This window comes from Bubalus bubalis, chromosome 3 (genome assembly GCF_019923935.1).
Source record: "Bubalus bubalis isolate 160015118507 breed Murrah chromosome 3, NDDB_SH_1, whole genome shotgun sequence".
Lineage (NCBI taxonomy): Eukaryota > Metazoa > Chordata > Mammalia > Artiodactyla > Bovidae > Bubalus > Bubalus bubalis.
Window position 1 is genome coordinate 38,750,806 of NC_059159.1, and position 22,741 is coordinate 38,773,546.

The 22,741-nt window shown below is 48.2% G+C and overlaps 2 protein-coding genes and 1 long non-coding RNA gene across 6 annotated transcripts in view; 1 reads left to right on the forward strand and 2 right to left on the reverse strand.

Annotated features, from left to right (window-relative positions):
• The window catches only part of CTNS (cystinosin, lysosomal cystine transporter), a 19,635-nt gene extending 16,735 nt beyond the window's left edge, over nucleotides 1-2,900 (reverse strand). For 2 of the 4 annotated variants that reach the window (XM_025280838.2, XR_003107953.2), the window contains exon 1: nucleotides 1,560-1,932. The gene's annotated coding sequence lies outside the window, so the exon portion shown is untranslated. Of the gene's footprint in view, nucleotides 1-242; nucleotides 267-1,559; nucleotides 1,933-2,889 lie in introns of those variants that run through there. The other 2 variants (XM_025280839.2, XM_025280840.2) reach the window with 2 other exon arrangements.
• SHPK (sedoheptulokinase) lies at nucleotides 2,075-21,103 on the forward strand. The gene is made up of 7 exons (XM_006079706.3): nucleotides 2,075-2,314; nucleotides 7,135-7,276; nucleotides 12,501-12,684; nucleotides 13,453-13,605; nucleotides 15,148-15,323; nucleotides 18,806-19,006; nucleotides 20,336-21,103. Exons 1-7 carry the CDS (start codon nucleotides 2,147-2,149, stop codon nucleotides 20,746-20,748), a joined length of 1,437 nt encoding a protein of 478 aa, XP_006079768.3. The 5' UTR covers nucleotides 2,075-2,146; the 3' UTR covers nucleotides 20,749-21,103.
• Nucleotides 13,547-17,350, reverse strand: LOC123332672. The gene is made up of 3 exons (XR_006549617.1): nucleotides 17,332-17,350; nucleotides 14,541-14,626; nucleotides 13,547-13,683 (listed from the first exon to the last, which is right to left on the reverse strand). It is a non-coding gene; the product is annotated as an uncharacterized LOC123332672 (long non-coding RNA).
• Nucleotides 21,104-22,741: the final 1,638 nt, after the last annotated feature.

The window sequence follows — 22,741 nt, forward strand, 5'->3', positions numbered from 1 at the left end:
TGTCCCCCAGGGCAGATTCTGGGTTTTCTTTGAGGACTCAGACATGCAGAATCAGGCCTAACTGGCTCCTCCTTCATTCCACAGGAGTGGAATGTAGACTGAGGACCTCAAATTCTTGGACAACAAAAGTTCCCTGGTCCCAAAGGCTGACACATGTGGGAGGAAAGACATCAGGAGACAGAGAGACCTTGAGAGATACGTGGTTGAATAAAATGTTCGAAAAAGATCAAGTTAATACTTACACAAAAACTAGTGTCTTCCAAATGCTACAAAGTAGAAATGGAGAATTTCATCATTATGGGCTCTGTGTGGCATGCTGCTCCCCCAGATGCCACCTGCTCCAAGAAGTCTCCCACTCCCAATCCCCTCCCCAGGGCTCCCTGGGGTGAGGGGTCTCCTGAGGCAGCTTCACTTGGTCAGGTATCTGGTTAATTCTGTCGCCTGTTCCCCCATCTGGAACTCCCTAGATCGTCTTCTCTTGGAGAAGTAATACAGAGAGTGGCAAGGAACGTGTCTCCTGGAGAGTGACTGCACAGGTTTGAACCAGAGCTCCCCATTTATGAGTTGGGCTATTTTGGGGTGTTACTTGACCGCCTCAAGCTCCAATTTCCTAAAGTGAAAACAGGGACAGTGGAAACTAAATCACAGGATGTAGATGAAAAATGAAGCACGATTTGTGGCCCCTTCATGCATGCATGCAGCACGTTCTCAGCTGTGTCTGACTCTTTGCCACCCCCATGGACTGTCTGTAGCCCACCTGGCCCTTCTGTCCATGGGATTTCCCAGGCAAGAGTACTGGAGTGGGTTGCCACTTCCTCCTCCAGGGGATCTTTCCCACATTTCCTGCGTCTCCTGCATTGGCAGGTGGAATCTTTACCACCAGCCACCTGGGAAGTCCATAGCCCTTTTATAAACAGTATTACAATTTCAAGAGGGAGAGGTTGGTAAGAAAAAACGGTTGAGAAACAATGCTCTAAAGTATTGATAAATACAACCCTTGTCGAGGGCACTTAGCAAACTCTCACAAGGCCTACGTTATTTCCCTCAACATTGTTGAAAGAGGTAGGGCCCAGGAGTCCTCGCTTTCTCCAGACTGAAAGCCCCGGAGAACGGAGTGGGGTTTGGTCCGCCCCACTCCCCTTGGAGCACAGGCCGGCGCTCAGCACCTCAAAAAGAGTTCCTGAAGTGGTCTGTCCTCTCAGCGTCTCCCCTCTGGAAAGCCATCTGCAAACTCTGCCACGGGATTCAAGCGCCAACTAAGCAGAAGTTGGGGAAGGGGCGCTAACCTGCACTGGAATGGAGCCTCCCAAACCATCCTGGCAGCCCGGTGTGCCCTGCCTCCGCTCGCTACTACCAGAGCCCTTCAACCCGGGGGCTGTCCGGTGCTGAGAGGCGGGGACTGGTGGCCGGTGAAGGAACCCTGGCGCGGCTGAGGGAGGCTGGATGCGCGGCAGGCTGCCCAACTGACTTGCTGTGCCAGTCTCTGGACCTCATGGGGACCGCCTGGGAAATGAGGCGGGGAAGCCGCGGAAGGCTTTCGGGGCCGCGTCGGCTCTCACCTGAGGTCCTCTAGGCTCAGGGCATCGATCAGATGGAACGAGGCAGTCGTCTCGGACTGTACCCGCTTCCCGGGGGCGGCTTGACATACCGTGAGGGCTGGCCAGAAGTCACCTGACCCGAGCCGCCTGATTCGCGGCCTACGGGCCTCGGCGCGATGCAACCTGGGAGCTGTAGTTTTCCCGGGCCTCAGTGAGACACCTCGGGGTTGGTGAAGAGCGGAGGGGCTCAGGCAACTTGGCAGGGATAGGGGGTCCGGTAAATGGGAGGGCTAAGTCACTGTTAGGGCCACAGGGGCTCTCGAGTCTTCCAGGGCCTGTCCGAGAACTCCGAGACACTTTGGAGAGCGAAGCTGAAGCCTCGGAAAACATTGCACACCCTGCCTTGCGGGGCGGGGCCTCTAGGTCCCGTCTTCCCCGCGGCTCCGCCTATAACTGGGGCCCATCGCTCGGAGTGCGCGGAACGCAGCCCTCCTCAACCAATGGGAAGGCGAGAATTCTGTATGTTGGGCGTGGCTGGAAAGATTGGCAGGCGAGGGCCCGCCTCGGCGCCTAGGTCCAGGGTGAAGGGTGCTGGCGCGGACGCTGTCATGGCTGCACGATCTGTCACTCTCGGCATCGACCTGGGCACCACGTCTGTGAAGGCGGCCCTGGTGGAGGCCGCGCCCGGCGACCCTTCCGGGTTCGTGGTACTGGCAAGCTGTGCTCGGGCAGCGCAGGCCGAGACGGCGGCCCAGAGCGCGGCGGCGGGGCCCCAGGTGAGGCAGCTCCCTGGAGCCGCACCGCCTCCGGGAGCCTCCGGACACCCTTTCCCTCCTCAATGAAGTCTCCCTGACTGCTCCAGCCTGCCTGATCTCTGCTTGCCTGATGCAACTCACTCGATTTGATAGCTCTCCTCCCAGGAGCTTTCCCACCTGCTGGCACCGATCTAGCCACTCTCGAGCCTTCTTTGGAAGCCTTGCCCTCGGCGCTAGATCCCCGTGCTCTCTGCCCTTCACCTTCTGTACCCTGACCTGCGGGAAAATTGCTCTCCTGCATATGGAGTGATCGCAGGCCACCTTCTCATTCTTGTGGCTCTCTGCTCCTCACATCTGCCTCATGTCCTCACATTCAGGATTCTGTTTGTTTCCTAGGGCAGTGTCTGGGTTTTCCTTGAGAAACCAGATGCAAAACCAGGTATAACCTGTCCCTCTCTCATCCCACAGATATAGATTGTAGGTGGAGGAACTCAAACATTTGGCTAGCAAAAGTCCCTTGACCCCAAAGGCTGAAGAGCTTGGAGGAAAGTAATTAGGACAGGTCGACATTGAGAAGTTCAGATTGATATTTCTACACAAAAACTAGTGTCTTGTGAAAACTACGAGATAGAAATTGAGAATTTCACCACAGTGGGCTCAGTTGTAAGAGGTGGGTTCAGAAAGGATGTTAGTCCTCAGAGATGGAGTCCATTAATTCCCTGAAAAAGGTATCTCAATGTTCAATTCATTGATAATAGAAATTAATATCAAGGAACTTTCTTTGTAACCTCATGACTTTCTGGATCTCTGCTTGTTCTTGTAATTGAAATAGATAACCTCTATGGCCACTGCCGGCCACAAACCTCAATTTTCTGAGCCAAACCCCATTCCCAAGAACTTTGTTTTTCACAAGCTCTTGCTACATAACTGGGCTCAGTTCTTTAAGGTTCACATTCCATCTTTTTTTTTTTTTTTGGCTTCACTTTCCATCATGTTGGATCTTAGTTGCCCAACCAGGGATCAAACCCAGGCCCTCCTCAGTGAAAGCATACAGTTCTAACCACAGGGTTTCCAGGGAAGTCCCCAGAGTCCATCTTGCTCAGAAGCACTTCAGAGGATAAAGATTCCAGGAGCACATTTTCACAGTCTTTCAAAATTAGTTTGGTTGGAGCATCAGCGCATTTTAGAATTGTTATCTCACTTCATGCACCTTGACATGGAGGCAACGTCAGCTTGGACCCTGTTGGGGTGAGCAGCAGAGCCAAGATTCCAGGAAGTGGGTTTTAGGCAGTGCCTTTTTTCTCTTGAGAGAGTGCCACTTCTTGGCTCTAGACATAGGGCCACATTCCCCACTTCCTCCAGTGTTCAGCATGCTGTTCTCTGTTTACAGGCACACCCAGTGCTCCACACCTGCCTAAGGAGGGGTTTAGGAGATGTTCATAATAGCCCCCTCCCTTGCATCCTCTGCATGTGTGTTGTGCCGTGGGACAAACAACACTACTGTAATTTCACCCGGAGCAGGATTTCTCAACCTTGGCACTGTTGATACTCGACGGCAGGATGATTCTTTGTTGTGAGGGGCTGTCCTGTATGTTGTAGGTTATTTAATAGCATCCCTGGGCTCTAACCCATTGCATGCTGGTAGAACCCTCCTCCCCAGTTGCAACACCCCCAAATATCTCCATATTGCCAAATGCCCCCTAGGGGACAAAAATCACCCCTGGAGTAAGAACTACTGATCTATAGAAACCCCTGATGGTTCTGTTCCATCCTCCTGTCCACATTTCTCACTCTAGAAGCATTGTGTACTCCATGGCCAAATTTGGCAACTATGTGGAAGGTTAGATGTTTAGCTCTTTGCAACTTTAAAATAACAGGATTTTTGAGGGAAACTCTGTCTACCCCCTTTTCTTTGGCTGTGCTACACGGCTTGTGGGATCTTAGTTCTCAGACCGGGGATCAAACCCAGGCCCACGGCAGTAAAAGTGCCAAGTCCTAACCATTGAATTGCCAGGAAATTCCCTCTGCAACCCTTTCTGTGCTATTAATTTGTCCTTTTTGGGCCTCCATTTTCCCCTCTGTAAAAGGAGTGGGGAGGAGGAGGGTTGAATGAGTTCTTAAGCTCTTTTTTTTCCAATCTGAAGTTCTAGGATTTGATCTGGATATAGACCACTTGATATTCCGAGCCAAGGAATGGGGGCAGCACCTGTCTTGTTACACTGGGGGTGTACCCATTGTCTGTCCAAGAATTACTCCCTCGTCACACTCATCACTAAAACTCGCTGTACACTCACTGACTGCCTCCTTGTCTTCACTCCATCCAGCCTGTTCCCCTCCTCCGCTGTCCCCATCCACACAGCTCACCCACTTTGGGCCCATGTAGAGAACAGCTTCTCTGTTCTGGGTTCACGCACCATCTGCCGGCCACATGGGAACTCTGTAAACCAGCACTGCCCGATGAAACTGTGAGCCTTATGTAGTTTTCAGTTTTCTGGAAGCCATGCTAAAAAACAGTAAAAAGGAACCCTGAAATTAATTTTCATCGCCTATTTTATTTAACCCAATGTATCCAAATGTATCATTTCAATATGTAATCATATGAAATTATTAATGAGAGATTGTGCTTTATTTTTTTCTTACTAAATCTGAAATCTGGTGTGTAGTTTTCAATGTGGACCTGCCTCGTGTGGCTAATCACTGCTATGTTGGACAGGGCAGGTGTAAACAAATGTCTCTTCCCTGCTTCCTTCTTCCTTTGCCTGCTGTCGTAGTTCTTCCCTCCTGGGGGATCACGCGCATCTATGCAGCTCCTCTCTGCCCTGTCTTTTACTGCCCAGTCAGTTCTCCTGTAGTCTCTTCTGCATAAAGAGTCTTGTTAGGAGACTTCCCTGGCAGTCCAGTGGTTAAGACTCCAGGCTTCCATTGCAGGAGGCACAGGTTCGATTTCTAGTCTGAGAAATAAGATCCCCCATCCTGAGTTCAGTTCAGTTCAGTTGCTCAGTTGTGTCCGACTCTTTGCGACTCCATGGACTGCAGCACTCCAGGCTTCCCTGTCCATCACCAACTCCCAGAACTTGCTCAAACTCATGTTCATTGAGTCGGTGATGCCATCCAGCCATCTCACCCTCTGTCGTCACCTTCTTCTCCTGCCTTCACTCTTTCCCAGCATCAGGGTCTTTTCTAAGGAGTCAGTTCTTTGAATCAGGTGACAAAGTATTGGAGTTTCAGCTTCAGCATTAGTCCTTCCAATGAATACTTTCAGGGTTGATTTCCTTTAGGATTGACTAGTTAACTGACCACACCACGCCGAGTGGTTTGGTCCAAAAAAAGAGCCTTGTTAGGATGTGGGGCTGCCTCCTCAAGAAAATGCTCTGTGCTCTCTGCTCACGTTTCCCCCCATCCTACCCCTCCTCACTTTCCTTCTTTCTAATCCTTTGGTCATATCTGTTTGGAGCCAAGAACTGCCACAGCCCAAGGCCAGCTGACAGATGAAGCGTTAGCTCCAAGGAGGGGAGGCCTGCACTGCCCCTGGAGCAAATTCTGGCCCCTCAGCACATTCAGGAAATGCCTGCCTGAATGTGATCGGAAGCAACCACTAGCACCTGTTGTCAGGTGCTTTAGTCCAGAAAGCCTTTCTTATCTTTCTTTTAAAAAATAAGTTATGTTTTTTTTATTTTTTTAAATTTTATTTATTTATTCGTCTGCACCAGATCTTGGTTGTGGCACGAGGGATCTTCAGTTGCAGGATGCAAACTCTTAGCTGTGGCAAATTAGATAGAGTTCCCTGATTAGATCTCGAACCTGAGCCCCTGGCATTGGGAGCTCAGAGTCTTAGCCACTGGACCACCAGGGAAGTCCCTAGGAAAGCTCTCTTGTCTACCTCTTTCCTGCTGTGTTCCATCCTTTTTCTACCCCAGCGTTCCATGTAACTTGCCTTATTTCTCCTTGCAGCACGTCTTTCTCGTGTTTTCCTGTCCTGCTGGACTATAGGGCTTCCCTGGTAGCTCAGCTGGTAAAGAATCCATCTGTAATGCAGGAGATCCCAGTTCGATTCCTGGGTCCAGGAAACCCCCTGAAGAAGGGATAGGCTACCCACTCCAGTATTCTTAGGTTTCTCTGGTGGCTCAGTTAGTAAAGAATCCACCTGCGGTGCAGGAGACCTGGGTGTGATCCCTGGGTTGGGAAGATTCCCTGGAGGAGGGCATGCAATCCACTCCAGTATTCCTGCCTGGAGAATCCCCATGGACAGAGGAGCCTGGCAGACTACAGTCCATGAGGTTGCAGAGAATCAGACATGACTGAGTGACTAAGCACAGCACACAGCACAGCTGGACTGTAAGCACCTGTAGGGCAGGGCAGCGCTTTTCTCAGCTCAGACTGTTCCACAGCAAGGGCCAGAGTCTGGCCATTGGTTGAACTTGAGCTGCAGTGGCTCCTCATCAGTAAGTGAAGTCGCTCAGTCGTGTCTGACTCTTGGCGACCCCATGGATTGTAGCCCACCAGGTTCCTGCTTGCATGGGATTTCCCAGGCAAGAATGCTGGAGTGGGTTGCCATTTCCTTCTCCAGGGAATCTTCCCGACCCAGGGATCAAACCCGGGTCAAGCCCTCCCTCATTGCTAAAGGGAGGAGTGGAAACTTGCCCACCACATTCCTACTCCAGGAGGAGGTGGTGGAGACCCCTCAGGCCCACATCTCACCCTTGAGGCCCAGCCCGCAGGTCCTGGGAGTGACCTCGGGGGAGTTAGCTAGGCAGCCCCCACGCAGGAAGTCCCTGCCGCCTCTGTCTTCCGCTCCTCCCAGTGTGCGTGCCTCTGGCCAGCATGTCCTATTCTGTTTCCAGGGGCAAGAACAGGACGTGAGGAGAATCATCCAGGCCCTCCATGAGTGTCTTGCTGCCCTTCCCCGGCAGCAGCTCCGGAAGGTCTGTGGCATCGGCGTGTCGGGGCAGATGCATGGAGTCATGTTTTGGAAAACAGGCCAAGGTATGCTGGGCTTGGGGGCAATCACATTCTGTTAACAGTCACCCTGTGGGCGTGGGTTCTATCCCTGCAGTGTTAAACAGAAGCAATATTGTAACAAGTTCAGTGTGGTGGTTGTTGTTTAGTTGCTCAGTCATGTCCAACTCTTTTGCAACCCCATGAACTGTAGCCTCCCAGGCTCCTCTGACCATGGAATTCTCCAGCCTAGTATACTGGAGTGGGTAGCCATTTTCTCCTCCAGGGTATCTTCCTAACCCGGGGATCATACCCAGGTCTCCTGCATTGCAGGCAGATTCTTTATCACTGAGCCACCAGGTAAGCCCTATAAAGGCTTCAATAATGGTCCACATTGAAACAAAACAAAGCGAAAGCAATCACCCTGCGATCTTCGATGGCCTCAGCCTGTGGTGCGGCTTAAAGCAGGAATTTGGTTCAGTCAGAGACTGAAGTCAGAGTGAGACAGTGAGAGAGCTGAATCCTAGCCCCTAGACCCATAGCCAGTGACGAGGTGCTGGCCTGTCAGCTTTGTAGAAACGAATTTCCACAAAGATACAAAACGTAGTGAAACAAGTAAATTGTTTGTTAGGAGGAAAAAGGGTATGTGTGAATGGATGCATGGGTGGGCTCAGGGAGAGTTGTGCCCTCGTGGTAGTTTGAACCACTTATATGGGGCATTTCTTCTGGTTTCCTCCGGCTGCCAATCATCTTACTTTGCTGTGTTTTGGTTTATCTCAGGGTCCTCCCCTGTGTGTGTGCGCATCTCTTAGCCAAGATGGATTCTGGGGAAGAGGCCTATGGGAATGTTGATATCACCTACTATGGGGTGACACTCCCTCCCTTTTTGACCCCTGAGGAGCCTTTTTACGCATGTGTAGTTGGGAAGGTCTCCTTGACCTCAAGAATGAGAAATATGTGGTCTCTCTCTTTCTTTTTTTGGCTACAAGGCATGTGGGATTGTGGGATCTTAGTTCCCAGACCTTAGTTCCCATGGGTCAAACCCATGCCCCCTGCATTGGAAGCACGGAGTCTGAACCACTGGATTGTCAGGGAAGTCTCGGTTTCTTATTAATCTTTTATCTGAGCAGGGTGCAGGTCCCCTTCGCTCCTGCTATTATCTTCATCTTGGAGTATCTGTCCACAGGGAACAAACTCCAGCTGCTCAGCCTGGGGCTCATCTATCTTCTGCCTCACCAGGAACCAGAAACGTGCCGCCAAAGACTCTCTGTGAAGGGTCAGGCTGTCCTCTTGCGTTTTGTGAGCATCCTGTCCCATTCAAAGATGTAATAAACTGAACTGTCCACTCACACATTATACATGAACAGGGAGAGGGTGAAGAGTGAGTCCTCTCTGATTCTCTGTTGGATTCAGTCGAGTGGATTTTTTTCATAGCTTTCTCTTTCTTTGTACCAGTATCTTGGAGCATCAGTGCCAACACCAAGAGATTAGTGTAGCTGCAGGAAATATCAAGACACAGAGGATACTTTTCTGCATTTGAGCACAGTTTTGTTGTTTAACATCATCACAGATATTCGTGAATTTTCAGTTCCATGTCCTTTTCATGGGCACCGTTGCTAAGCATTATTTAGTTGGGTATTTATTTCAGAAGGTCTGCCACAGTGTAGATATGGGTGGCTTGTTCTGTTTGGCCTCCAGGAGGGGAATTAAGCCAGCAAAACAGCAATGAGCACTTGGCATGCCAGGTGCAGAGCTAAGGGCGTTACCTGTGTGATCTCATCGAATTTTCCCAACACCTTTATGATGTAGGTGACATTATTGTCCCTCTTGAGCAGATGAGAAGTTGAGGTTCAGAGAGATTACAAAATAATATGCTCAGGGTCATATGACAGCAAGTGGTGACTCCAGCTTTCAAACCCAAGTCTGTCTGACTTCAGACACCTGAACTTCAAAAGATCTCTGGGAGGACCAGAGCCACACAAGAATACACTAGCTCAACGAAGGGAGGAACAGCCCAACAGAATGTCCAAGGAAGGAAGGATCAGGCTCCTGTAGGAAGTTGTGAGCTTCTGTTATGGCAAGCATGAAGAAAAATTTTTTAAAATTCTAAAATGTTCAGGGCTCCCTTGGTGGCTCAGTGGTAAAGAATCCACCTGCCAATGCAGAAGACATGGTTTTGATCCCTGGTCCGGGAAGATCCCACAGGCTGCCAAACAATTAAACCTGTGCACCCCAACTACTGAGCCTGTGCTCTAGAGCCTGTAGGCCACAGCTTCTGAGTCCACTCCCCTAGAGCCTGTGCTTCTGCAACAAGAGAAGCCACCGCAATGAGAAGCTCACACACTGCATTGAAGAGTAACCCCCGCCCTCTGCACCTAGAGAAAAGCCCGTGAAGTAGTGGGTAGCCTTTCCCTTCTCCAGGGAATCTCCCCAACCCAGAAATTGAACCAGGGTATCCTGCATTTCAGGCAGATTCTTTACCAACTGAGCTATCAGGGAAGCCCCCATGAAGACCCAGCACAGCCATAAATAAATAAATAAAATTATTTTGTGTGTATATATATATAATTTCTACATAGACATAAAAGTAGGGAGAACAGTGTTGTTATGAATCAACACACATCCATCACCCAGCTTCAAAAATATCAACGTTTTACTGCAAGTGTTTTAAGCAGAGAATGATGGCTACTGGGGGAGGGATTGTAGTTAAGGAGATCTGAACATGGGATTCACCCCTCCTTTGCCTGGAGAATCAGTGATTCCGATTCCCTTGGGCCAAGTGAGTGGCAACCTGCTTTTGAGCAGCTTGATGGAGGTCTGGTGATGCAGCCTTTGATCAGTCTTCAGGATGGGCCTGGGTAAGTGCAGAAGCCAGCCCAGGCTCTCCCCCTCCTCCTCTCCCATTGTCTGCCCATCGTCAGGCCAGCAGGGACCACAAGAGCTGCTTGGCTCCAATCAGTAGCAAGAGCCAAAGGCTGGTCACGGTGTTAGTGCTGACCTCTCGGGGAGAGTCTAGGTTGTAAAAGCTTTTTAAACTCCTTAATTTTGCATTAATGAGAATAAATGTCCTTTTAATACTAAAACCCTTCCCAGAGTGGACAGCAGAGATCTAATGATTGTGGTCTGGTCACACGCCTTCCCTTCTGCCCATCTCCTGGAGTCTGTAACAACCACACAAACCATCATCCATATGGGTGGAGAGAGCTTCTTAATATTTCATGGAGCCCGCATGCCCACCTACTTGGTTTGGTTTCTGTTTATGGGAAGGAGGAGAGCCACCATTTGACCATGATGATAACCCGCTTAGCGGAGTGAGTGAAATCCTATTTGAGATCAAGTCATTCTGCTTTTAACAGTGGCCATAATTCGATTTGATTTTAGAATCTGCAATACTTGAGGCTCCTTGCTGGGCCCCATGGGAGACATAGGAATGGGGATTCAGCCCTCCTCTGCCAGGGCTCACTCAAGGCGGTCAGCACAGACGGGCACCAGTAACCTGAGCAGAGAGCTAAGTGCCTCCATGAGGGCACAGGCGAGCCCATTGGAGGAGAGGAGAGGGAGTGAATGGTGTCTTTTGAGAGGCCTGTGGTTATGCCAGTTTCCACATTCCATTTTCAGGCTTAGTAATGGCAGGAGACAAGTAGGGATCATAAAACCAAGCTAAAAGGCCAGCAGCGGGCAGGGAGAAAATTTTCACTAGTGTATAGTAGACAAAGGATGAAGCTGGGGGCCTATGAAGAATGAGTAACAAAGAAAGGACCAACGGCCCTGTGGACTAATGGGCAAAGGAAACCAATAGGCAGATGCCAGAAGAGAAAGTACAAATAGCTAATAAGCACTTGAAAAGATGCTCGATGTCACTATTAATTAGGGAAATGCAGATGAAAATAACAGTGAGAAATCATTTTTCCACTCATTGGATTGTAAGAAATCAGTTTGAGAATACAAGAGTTGGCAAAGGGGGTGGAAAATTGGTTTTTTAAAATGCTGTTCCTGGGGGTTTCCCTGGACACCGGTTTGATCCCTTATCTGGGAAGATCTCACATGCCTCCAAGCAGCTAAGCCAGTGAGCCACGGCTGTTGAGCCCGTGTTCTAGAGTTCTTATCACACATATGTTGTAAGGCTAATATGTAGATTAAATAAATTAATATTTTGAAAGTGCTTTGAACAATCCCTGGTACATGGTAAGAACTCTGTTTTATAATACAGACAAAATAAAAATGATAGTTCTAGAAGTTTTTTAAAAAGGGTCAAACGAGTTTTGGAAGCAGATAAAAGGGTTGGAAAAAAGAAGCTGCAGATGTCCAGCTTTAGTGCAGGGGTTAGACTGCCAGCTTTCAGCAGAAATGTGGCTTTGAGGGTGGATTTCCCTAAGCAGGGGCCATCCCATCACCTGCTTACCCCTATTTTCCAGGTGAAACTTCAAAAGGTCCAGGTGCATACATTTGTGACCACCTCCCTGCTCTTTTTCTTTTTTTAAAAGTAATTTTTATTGGAGTATAGTTGATTTACAATGCTGTGTTAGTTTCAGGTGTACAGCAAAGTAAATCAGTGGTACATATACCTATACCCACTCTTCTTCGGATTCTTTTCCCATATAGATGATTAGAGCATTTTGAGTAGAGTTCCCTGTGCTATACAGTAGGTCCTTATTAGTTATCTATTTTTTAAAAATAAAAATCTTGTTTATTTGGTTGGCTGTCCCGGGTCTTGGTTGTGACACGGAGGACCTTTGATCTTCGTCGTGGCATGAAGAATCTTTAATTCCGCATGTGGGATCTAGTTCCCTGACCAGGGATCAAACCCAGGCCCCCTGCTGTGGGAGCATAGAGTCTTAGCCACTGGACCACCAGGGAAGTCCCCAGTTATCGGTTTTATATAAAGTAGTTTGTATTTGTCCATCCCGACCTCCCAATTTATCCCTTCCCCTCCTCCTCTGTAACTATATTTGTTTTCTCCATCTGAGACTCTATTTCTGCTTTGTAAATAAGTTCATGGGTACCTTTTTTTTTTTTTTTTTTTTTTAGATTCCACATATAAGCACTGTCATATGATATTTGTCCTGTGACTGACTTACTTCACTCTCTGGAACCATCTCTAGGTCCATCCACTCCCTGCTCTTCTGGGTCCTGGCTAGGACCCCTGTGTGTGAATAAAGCATTGTCACAGGTGATAAAGTCCATCCTGTAACCTCACTAGCAGGGTAGTCTCAAGGACATGCTGCTGCCCATCAGTTGCCCTATTCTCCTTTTTTGGTCATCTTCCTTCCAGGCTGTGCATGGACAGAGGGAGGGGCCGCCCCTGTGTTCGAGCCTAGAGCTGTGAGCCACCTGGTCACGTGGCAGGATGGCCGGTGTAGCAGCGAGTTCCTGGCTTCTCTGCCCCAGCCGGAGTCCCATCTCAGTGTGGCCACAGGGTTTGGCTGTGCAACCATCTTCTGGCTTTTGAAAAATAGGTATGGATGACTGTTCTTTGAATTGGATGATGGATTTTCAGGGGAATGAGAGCGGCTAGCTGATGGCTCAGTATGTAAAGAATCCACCTGCAATGCAGGAGGCACAGGAGACGTGGGTTTGATCCCTGGGTCAGGGAGGATCCCCTGGAGAAGGACATAGAAACCCAGTCCAGCATTCTTGCCTGGAAATCCCATGGACAGTCCATGGGGTCGCAGAGTCAGACACAACTGGGCCCAAACACTATGATTTTGATGCAGGAGAGTGGCTAGGGAGCTGTACCTCTAGCCGGTCAGCATCACTCCACACTGGACTGTCCCTTAGTGAGCGTGGCCCCGCACAGGGTACAGTCTCAAGACCTAGACTTGGTCTACCACTGCTTCTTCATTTTGCAGAGGGGGCTTGTTGATTATCCGATTCTAACCCAGAGGGGAAAAGAAGGGGCCAGAGAGGGTAAGGGAGTTGCCAAGGGTCACATGATGGGTTCATAGTGGGGTCAGGACTGCTAAGAACGGTTGATGTCCTGCTTTCCCAGGCATGATGTGTCCTCCTATGAATACTCTCCCCTAAGGCTGACTCCGGCCAGCTTGGCTTGGAGGCTTTTGGAGGTCCTCAGCTTGGGAAGTTCGGCTGTGGGGGACTGTAGCCTGTGGGATTCTGGTCGCTGCCCAGTTATGCCATGTGTAGTCCACACTGACCTCAGTTAGCTGCGGCTCATGCTTTTCAGTCAATATTAAACCACGCTGAATTGTTTTGGGTATGACAAACAGCCCGGAGTTCCTCAAGTCCTACGATACAGCTGGCACCATCCATGACTATGTGGTTGCCATGCTGTGCGGCTTGGCAAGACCCTTGATGTCCGACCAGAATGCTGCTGGCTGGGGCTATTTCAACACCAGGAGCCAAAGCTGGAACTTGGAGATGTGAGTATAATCTTGCAGGCTGGCTTGAGGCTGAAAGGTAGAATCTCTGAAGTGGGAGCTTCAGTGGGGTTTTCCCATCTGGGAATAGTGGAGGATTCCCTGAGACCAAGAATCAGGTTCGAACAGCCCCCAGCCTGTTCCAGCCCCTGGGCGTGGGTGGGCCTGACCGTAAGTGAAGTCCTTGGGGAAGGGTGCTGCCCACCATGCCATGCTCTCCTGCTCCCCCACTGTTGCCTGGGCCTGGGGTGCACTCCCCGGTTCTTTCTGAATCCCAGACCCAGCCCATAGATGCTAAACAACAACTTTCATTTTTAAATACATTTTATCTTATTTTTTTTTACTTTTTGTTTTATATTGGAGTATAGTTGATTAACAATGTTGTGTTAGTGTGTGCGACAAAGTGATTCAGTTATACAAAAACATGTACCTATTTTTTTTTCAAATTATTTTCCCATTCAGGTTGTTACGTAACATTGAGCAGAGTTCTCTGTGCTGTGCAGTAGGTCCTTGTTGCTCTTCCATTTTATTTATTTTTTGAATTAGAAAAGAATAGCTTTATTGCTTTTGTCAAGCAAAGGGGTACACGGCAGGCTCCTGACCGTGAAAATTGTGTGTCCTCCAGTTATCCATTTTAAATATAGCAGTGTGTACATGTCTCCTTAACTATCCCTCCCCACCACCATTTTATATATATATATATTTTTTATGACACAAACCTTTAAAAGCATTTCATTTATTTAATTTATTTTTTAATCTTTAATTTATTTTAATAATGGCTTGTATGCATAGAGTTGTACATCTTTTATTAAATTTATTGTAGGTATTTGACTGTTTTTGATAATATTTTAAATGCATTTTCTTTTTTAAAATAAATTTTTATCCTAATATATTTAAAAGTAGGGTTAATAAATGGAAGGAGTAGACTTGAGGGATACCTTTTAAGTTCTTTTGAAACAATCATTTGCCTTTTCAGATCCAGAGGTCCATAAATTCACTTCCTCCAGGTCCCAAATTCTGAGCTCTGTAATAAAACAAAAAGCGCCTGGTAGTTCAGGTAACCGACTTTGTACCATGTCTTATGAACTTGACAGCCCCATGCTCACTAACCCTGAGTGGTGACTACATCTGGTGTCCAGGAGGCTGATGGGTTTGACTTTGGTTTGGCCTGTGCTAACCAACTGTGACTTGGCTCTAAAACTCTGACTGCCCCCCTTGCAGAGTGTTTGTGTTCCCCTCAAACACAGGAGGCCAGGTGCCGATCTGCTTCTTAGCCAATCCTGTCCGATCACCTTGCTTAAACTGGTTATGGTCTTCCTTGGAAGGCCCATCCCAAGCTCTTGAAAGCCAGTGTTCACTCTAAAAAACTCAAGACATCTGATGGTTTAAAAAAAAGGCAAAAGGGCCCTCTGTACAAACACTGGATTCTGCCCTCTCTTCTTGAACGTGTGTCCCAGAGCACTTTCCTTTGCTTGGTTTCCTGGAAGCAACAGGAGACAGAAGATCCGGTACCAGGTAGATAGGCTGTCCACTTTCGATTTGCAGACTGAGGGCCGCCGGCTTTCCCGTCCAGCTGCTCCCAGATGTAGCGGAGCCTGGCAGTGTGGCAGGAAGAACTTCGCAGGCCTGGTTTGAGATCCCAAAGGGGACGCAGGTGGGCGTGGCCCTGGGTGATTTGCAGGCCTCCGTCTATTCCTGCATGGCCCAAAAGACCGATGCAGGTAAGTCTTTCTTTGGTTCTCTCCTCCAAGTCTCTACCGGGGCCTCATAAGCCTCAGCTCTGTGTGAGGGTCCGAGGGGCACACATAGCCAGCTGTCTCAGTGTCCTCTTAACCGTTGTCCTGCAAACATGAAAAATACCTTCGGGACTTCCCTGGTGGTCCAGTGGTTAAGATTCAGTGCTTCCAATACAGGGGGCCCAGGTTTGATCTCTGATCAGGGAACTAGATCTTGCATGTTGCAACTAAGAGCCCACAGGCCACAATACAGTCCAATAAAAAACAAAACACAAACAACAAAACAAAAAACCCCACCATCGTCCCTACAGATGAAGCCCCTACCCAGGGAGCTTATCCTCTAGCAGGATGAGCTCTGCCCTGAGCACAGCCAGTGCCTTTCTTTTCTAGGGCCAGCTAAGGAAAATGACTCTCTCTAGTTAGCTGGTTTCTGTGTGTCTCCCTGACCAAGGAAACAGATGAGTAGATTAGGGTTTTTGTTACTGTGTGTGTGTCAATGAAAGTTCTCTTGAATTTGATTAGAAATGCAGATTTTCCAGTAATTTGTGTGAGAGAGTCACAGTGAGGTGGAGGCTGCCCTCCAGGGCAGGGTTTGGCAAAGTTTTCCTGTAAAGGGCCAGGTAGTAAATATTTCAAGCATTGTGGGCCATTTAGTTTCTGCCACAACTACTTACCTGCTGTTGGGGCAGAAAAGCAGCCTCAGCTAATGCATAAGTGAGTGGGTGTAGCTGTGTTCCAATAAAACTTTATTTATAGAGGCTGAAATGTGAATTTCATAAAATTTTCATGTCTCATGAAATAGTCTTCTCCTTTTCATTTCTTTTCAACCATTTAAAAAGGTAAGAATATCCCTCTGGGGTTGTAAAATGGTGCAGTCCCTTTGGAAAACAGTCTGACAGTTCTCTGAAAGTTAAGCGTGAAATTACCACGACCCAGCAATTCCTCTCCTTGGTGTATACCCAAGGGATTTGAAAACACGTGTCCACACAAAAACCTGTACACAATTTTTTTCCTGCAGCCTTATTCATAATAGCCAAAAGAGAGAAACAACCCAAATGTTCATCAACTGATCAGTGGATTTTTAAAATGTGGTGTATCCCCAGAGATAACATGCTACAGCATGGGAAGGAAAGTGAAGGGCCATGTAGTGTGTGATTCCATTCCTGGGAAATGTCCAGAGTTGAACAGGCAGATTCATAGAGACAGAAAGAAGATTCATGGTTGTCAGGGGCTAGGAGTGGGGCTTTATTGCTAACCCGTAAGGGATTCCTTTCCAGGGGGGTAAAAATGTCCTAAAATTAGATCACAGTGATGTTTACCTGTGTATATACTATATACAGTGCATATAGTGAATATACTAGAAAGCACAGAACTGTACACTTGAAAAGGGTGCATTTTATGGTGAATTTATTTGAATTATAATACATCCCAATAAACTTATCATTAAAAATGATATAGATACAAAAGCCACTCCTAGCTCCTAGGCCATATAAAAACAAATGGCCAGGCTGGATATGGTCTGGGGGCTGTCATTTGTCCCTCCTGGGGTGGAGTAGACCTTGGGCTTTGTGCCTGCCTGCCCCAGTGAGGTGGCAGACTGTGTGTTTCATGTGATCCTCAGGGCAACCAGGCTGAGTGGGCCCACTTTGAGAGCCCTGCCTTGTTATCAAGGGGAACAGAGAATTCATTCATCTTACTTGCGTTTTCTTTGTCATCACATCTTTTTTCCTTCATCAGTTAGAACTACTACAATTCAAACTTTAGTTTAAAAACTGACCGGTACTATCTGCCGAGGTCCAGCCCCGGCTGATCCAGGGTATTTGAAGGGGAGACGGAGTAGGCGACCTATTTATTTATTTATTTATTCAGAGATATAAAGAATAATAGAATGAGGATAGCTCAGTAGGAAAATTCAGTGGAGAAAAGAAGCTGAGTAGCTTGGTTTACGCGGTAGACCAATAAAACTTCAAGACAAGAAGTTTGCACCACTTACGTAGGCCGCAGGCGTCCTTCCGTTCTCCCGAAGGAGAGGAGACACTGAGGCCTCCCCGGTCGGATCTTAGAAGCCCAGGCATAATTAGTAAAGCATGGTGGGTTCCGCGCTCCAGATGGAGACTCAGCTGGAAGTTAAAGGGAAGAATGACATGGGGAGACCAAGCGTTGGTTGAGCAAGGCCCGTAGCTTTATTTTTAACAGGGGCTTTTATACCCTAAGTTACACATAGAGGATAATAGGAGATGCAAAGTCAGCAGTCTTTGCTGCTTATCAAAAACCAGGGTTTCTTTCCTGCAAATTTATTGTATACAAATGGTTTAGGTGATTTACATCATCTTCTGGCCAGAAGGCCTATTAACATTTTATGACTCTTGACAAGGACTTATCAACAAAGACTTATTTTCTCTAAGAGTAATTATTTTAAGGTTTGGCGCCATCTTTCGAAGATAAAATTGCATTCCTATAGGGTGGATGTGTAATGGGTTTACAAAGGAAAGAATTTATTACCTTAAGGGTCTAAAGTTACTAACACCAAGGCCACTACTTATTTTTGCTACATACCAACTATATTAATTAATACACATTCAAGGATACAATTCAGGGGATGTGAAAACTTGGCAACAAACATTGGCTCATCAATGAAATCTTTTACTAGTTTTATTCTGACAGTTTCTAACTCTCTGAGAGGCTCTAAGCTATTTGAATATCTTAAGCTTCCCGCGCCTCTCGAGGCTGGGAGACTGTAAACAATCGTATGCATAGCTGTAGGAGTCCGGGTAAACTTGTCAGGTGAGTTAGAGAGCCATCTGAGGGGTTTGGATTTAAACACTCCTAATTGCCCAGGAACTTTATTAATTGGAGCTGTAAGTTAACTCTTTGACAGAAAGAGCGAGATGGTGGTGGGGGACAGCCCCCAGTAAAGTCAGAGGTGAGAGCACAAAGCAATAAAGTAGGCAGACTCTGGTTTTTGGGGGTAGATGCTTGAGAATATCTGGGGGCACTCCGGAGGCTCGATCCCGCCTTTGCGTATGCCGAGCCTCCTTCCTCATGACCTTTGTCACGAGTGGAATGTTTCTCTCCAGCTCCCGGCAACTATCCTTTGTTGTTGTTTAGCTGCTAAGTCATATCTGACTCTTTGCGACCCCATGGACTGTAGCCCTCCAGGGTCCTCTGTCCATGGGATTCTCCAGGCAAGGGTACTGGAGTGGGTGTTTCTTTCTCCAGGGGATCTTCCCGACCCAGGGATGGAACCTGTGTCTCTTATGTCTCCTGTATTGGCAGGCAGGCTTTTTTTTTTTTTTTCTTTTACCACTAGTGCCACTTGGGAAGTCCAGTTGATTTATTTCAATTAGTCTCTGCCTCCTGAAAGGAGGAGTATCCAGAAATTTGCGGCACACTTCCCCAGCCCCATTGTGACTTGTGGCCTCTGAGTTAGCCCAACGGGCCTAACCTCTGCTTTCCTCGGACCCCAGTTCTCAACATCAGCACCTCAGTTCAGCTGGTAGCTTCCATGCCTTCAGGATTCCAGCCACCACAGACTCCAGACCCCGCAGCCCCAGTTGCCTACTTCCCGTACTTCGACAGGACTTACCTGGCTGTGGCAGCGTCACTCAATGGGGGCAATGTGCTGGCCACGTTTGTCCACATGCTGGTCCAGTGGATGGCAGATCTAGGTAAGTGTGGGCCATTCAGCGGTGTGTTCTCTGCTTGTCTGTTCTGTGTGGCAGTGTCCTGGTGCTGAATGTGCAATAAACTCCTTGATTCATGTCTCAGACTGAACCAGGTTCTGGCACATTCCTTCCTTCTGTAGGGATCTGAGCTGGCAGCCTTCTTTACTCTCACCTTCTGAGCTGCCATTGCCTACTCTCTTTTGAGAGTACTACTCCTAACCTTGACTGTGGAGCATCCTGATAGTCTGCGAGCTCTCCCTCACCCCACTATGTTACTTTTTAGGTCAATAAGCCTCTGGGTCCCAAGTATTTGAGATTTGCCTTATTTCTTTTTTTCCTTACTTATTTGGCTGCATTGGGTCTTAGTTGCAGCACATGGGAGTTAAATGTGTTACTGATGAGACTCTACAGTGGCTTTTGGTTGGCGATTCTCAGCACTGGAAATACTGTCCTATTTTTATCCCTAGAAATGGTGAATATTTGACCTGGGGAAGAGGGATCCTGAGCATGGGATTTTGTAAAAGTTCCTTGTTGGTCCAGTGTCTGAGACTCTGCACTCCCAATGCAGGGTACTCAGGTTCAATCCCTGGTCAGGGAATTAGATCCCACATGCTGTCACAACTAAGAATTTGCATGCCACAACAAAGATCAAAGATCCCACGCGCTGCAACTAAGACCTGGCACAGCCAAAAAAGTGAATAAAATATTTTTTTAAAAGTTCCCCAGGTGATTCTGATGCTCTCACATGGTGGTAAGCACAGATCTAGAACCTTCTACTCAAAAAGCGTGGTCCTCAGGCCAGCTGCAGTGGCTTCCTCTGGGAGCTGATGACAAATGCAGAAGCTGAGGCCCCATCCCAGGCATACATAAAATACAGCCAGAAGCTGCATTTTAATAAGATCCTTGAGTGATTCAGAACTCCAAGCTCTGGTCTGGACTGGTGGTTCTCAACCTTTGCCGAGGGGCAGGCCAGACCGTGGTCCTGGGATTTCTTTGACACTGCTAATAAGTCTAATAGCAGCTGTGATGATACTTACTGATCAGTGTATGCATTTGGCCCACTTGGGAGCAAGCATCCCACAGCTGCCAAATGGTTAGGGCTCACACAGCATGTAAGTTCTCCCCCTGAAGGCTGGGTTGGGGTGAGCAGTGAGAGAGCTGCTGGGGTCTGGCACTGAGCACAGCCAGCCAGATTGTGTGAGTTCTGAGCCAGTAAGCAGCCCCCTACAGTGAGGAGGGGCAACAAGTCAACCCATTCCTGCCTCTCTGGGAACTCTATAGCCTGCAGAGAGGGGGTGCCTGAACTCACACGACCTTCTTTGTCCCTGGCAGGCCTGGAGGTTGAAGAATCCATGGTGTATTCATGCATGATCCAGGCAGCTGCCCAGCAGAGAGACACCTGCCTGACCATCACTCCAACAGTGCTGGGAGAGAGGCACCTGCCGGACCAGTTGGCCTCAGTGACCGGAATCTCCTCCTCTGACCTCTCCCTGGGGCACGTGACCCGGGCCCTGTGCAGAGGCATCGTTCAGAACCTGCACTCGATGCTTCCATTTGGGCAGCTCCGGGAGTGGGGCGTGGAGCGGGTGATTGGCAGTGGGAGTGCGCTGTCCAGGAATGAAGTGCTGAAGCAGGAAGTGCAGAGGGCATTCCCTCTGCCAGTGTCCTATGGACAGGATGTAGACGCAGCTGTGGGGGCCGCTCTGGTCATGCTCCAGAGAAGCCTTAGCCAGCAGAAGTCCTAGCACATTCGTTGGCCAAAGGACTGTTGCAAATTTTATCTAATTAACGTCCCTGACCCGATCTTGGGGGTCATCCTTTTCCTGGACAGCTCTGTGGGCAGCTTTTAAGCAATGCTTGTTCTTGGGGCCTCAAGAGTCAGTCTTCGGGGCACACACTCATAATGCAGCCAGGAATCATCAACCAGATCCCAAATCAGTGCCTTCTGAAACTCTCCTGAGAGCTGGTTGCAAATGTAAATGTGAGAGAGAAAGAAAGGAGGAAGGAAAGAGAAAGAGAGAAGGAAAAGGAATGGTAACCCAGCATCTTGGTCAACAGGGTCATCTTTAGGCAAAATAAATGTGGGCTTCAGACACCAAATATAGTCTGGTGGTTGTGGGCTCCAACTAAGAACACCCTGTCCTATGTTCTCACAACACAGCTGGTTGAAGGCACAGAAGAGGGAAGGCAAGGTGGGTGACGTGACCAGCAAGGGGGACAGATGCTGTATAGCCCCACCATTCAGGCATATTGTTCCCAAGAGTCTGGCCAGACAGCAGAAAGACCCTTTTCTAGGAGTGTGTCTGTGCAGCAATGTGTTTTTGCCCCTGCACGTCTCCAGGAGTCCTTCCAAGGGGAGGGATGCAGCTGCGTGTGCTCCTGCCAGAGAGAAAGCAGAGAGAACCCCTTGTCCTGATGCCCCAGGCTGGCACTGCTGCAGAACTGGTTTTGGGAGGTTGGACATGGCTCTGGGAATCATTTGTAGGTTGTCCCATGCAAAGCCCTGCCTGCCCCACAGTTCTACTGAGACAAGTGGCTGCAGATCACTTGGGAAAGTCATGGAATTTTTCTCTCAGCCAGAATGAGTTGACACCACCATTTTGAGAGAGAAGGCACCTTGGGATGTACCAAAGGATAGTAGAGAACCCTGTCCGTTGGGAGGAGCCGACGTCAGGGAGGCAGCCTGTCTTGCATTCCCAGGATTCTCGGGGTGGAGACTGTAAATATAGGATCAGGAGCTGGATAGGTATCCTGCAAAGCACGGAAACTCTCTGTCCCCTTTCTGCATGTCCACTGTATCTCTCAGGGCTGAGCCTTGCACAGTCCAAGCTTGTTAGCTAGCAGTCCTGCTGCTGTTTCTATTGCCAATGGCTTGGAGCCTCTGTAGCAGTTTGGGTACAGCTGCCAGGACCTCATTTCTCCAGTCTGTAGTAATAAACCACTCACTTCTTCTGTCCCATGCTTAGGAGGTACCAGCCTGAGCCTCAGCTGAGGAACTGGGTCATTAGTGCTGTTTGTCAACATCCTGATCTTAAGCACAAAGTAGGCTTGGACTTTCCCACCTGATTGGTTTCAGTCAGTGAAACATCGACAGAAGTGATAGCCTAACAATGTCGGATTCGTGATCTCTGAAGAAGAAGATTTAGCTTCGGGACCAGGGACCAGGCTTGATCACTCAAGAGACTTTGTATAGCAGAGTTTTATTACAGTGAAAAGGGACAGAGAAATCTTCTGAAATAGACATCAGAAGGGGGATGGAGAGTGCCCCCCTTGCTAGTCTTAGGAAGGGAGTTATATACTGTTTCAGTTGGTTATTGCAATAAACCAAAAGAATGTCTCAAGTTTGTAGACACACTTCCACAATATACATTTTAAGATAACAAGATTAGAACTAACAATAGAAAGATATTACCAGACCCTCTCCCATTATACACATTGTAAGATGACAGGATTAGTCAGAAGGTTCTCAAGAAGGAGAAATATGTCCTCAAGCAGGGTACATTGTTGTCATAATGGTACAGGGTTTAAGGGAAAACATATCCTTGAGCAAGATGAATTGTTTTGTTGTGTAATCATCAGCTCTGGGCTTAAAGAAAAAAGCATTTGTCTTTTTCTCCTCCTTGAGAGCCCCAGGCCCCTTTGTCCTCCTCAGGGACCCCAGACTTATCAACCTACCTGGGAACTGACTCTCTCATTTCCCTCTTTTCTTTTAGGAGAATTATGTTGCCAAAGGAAAGG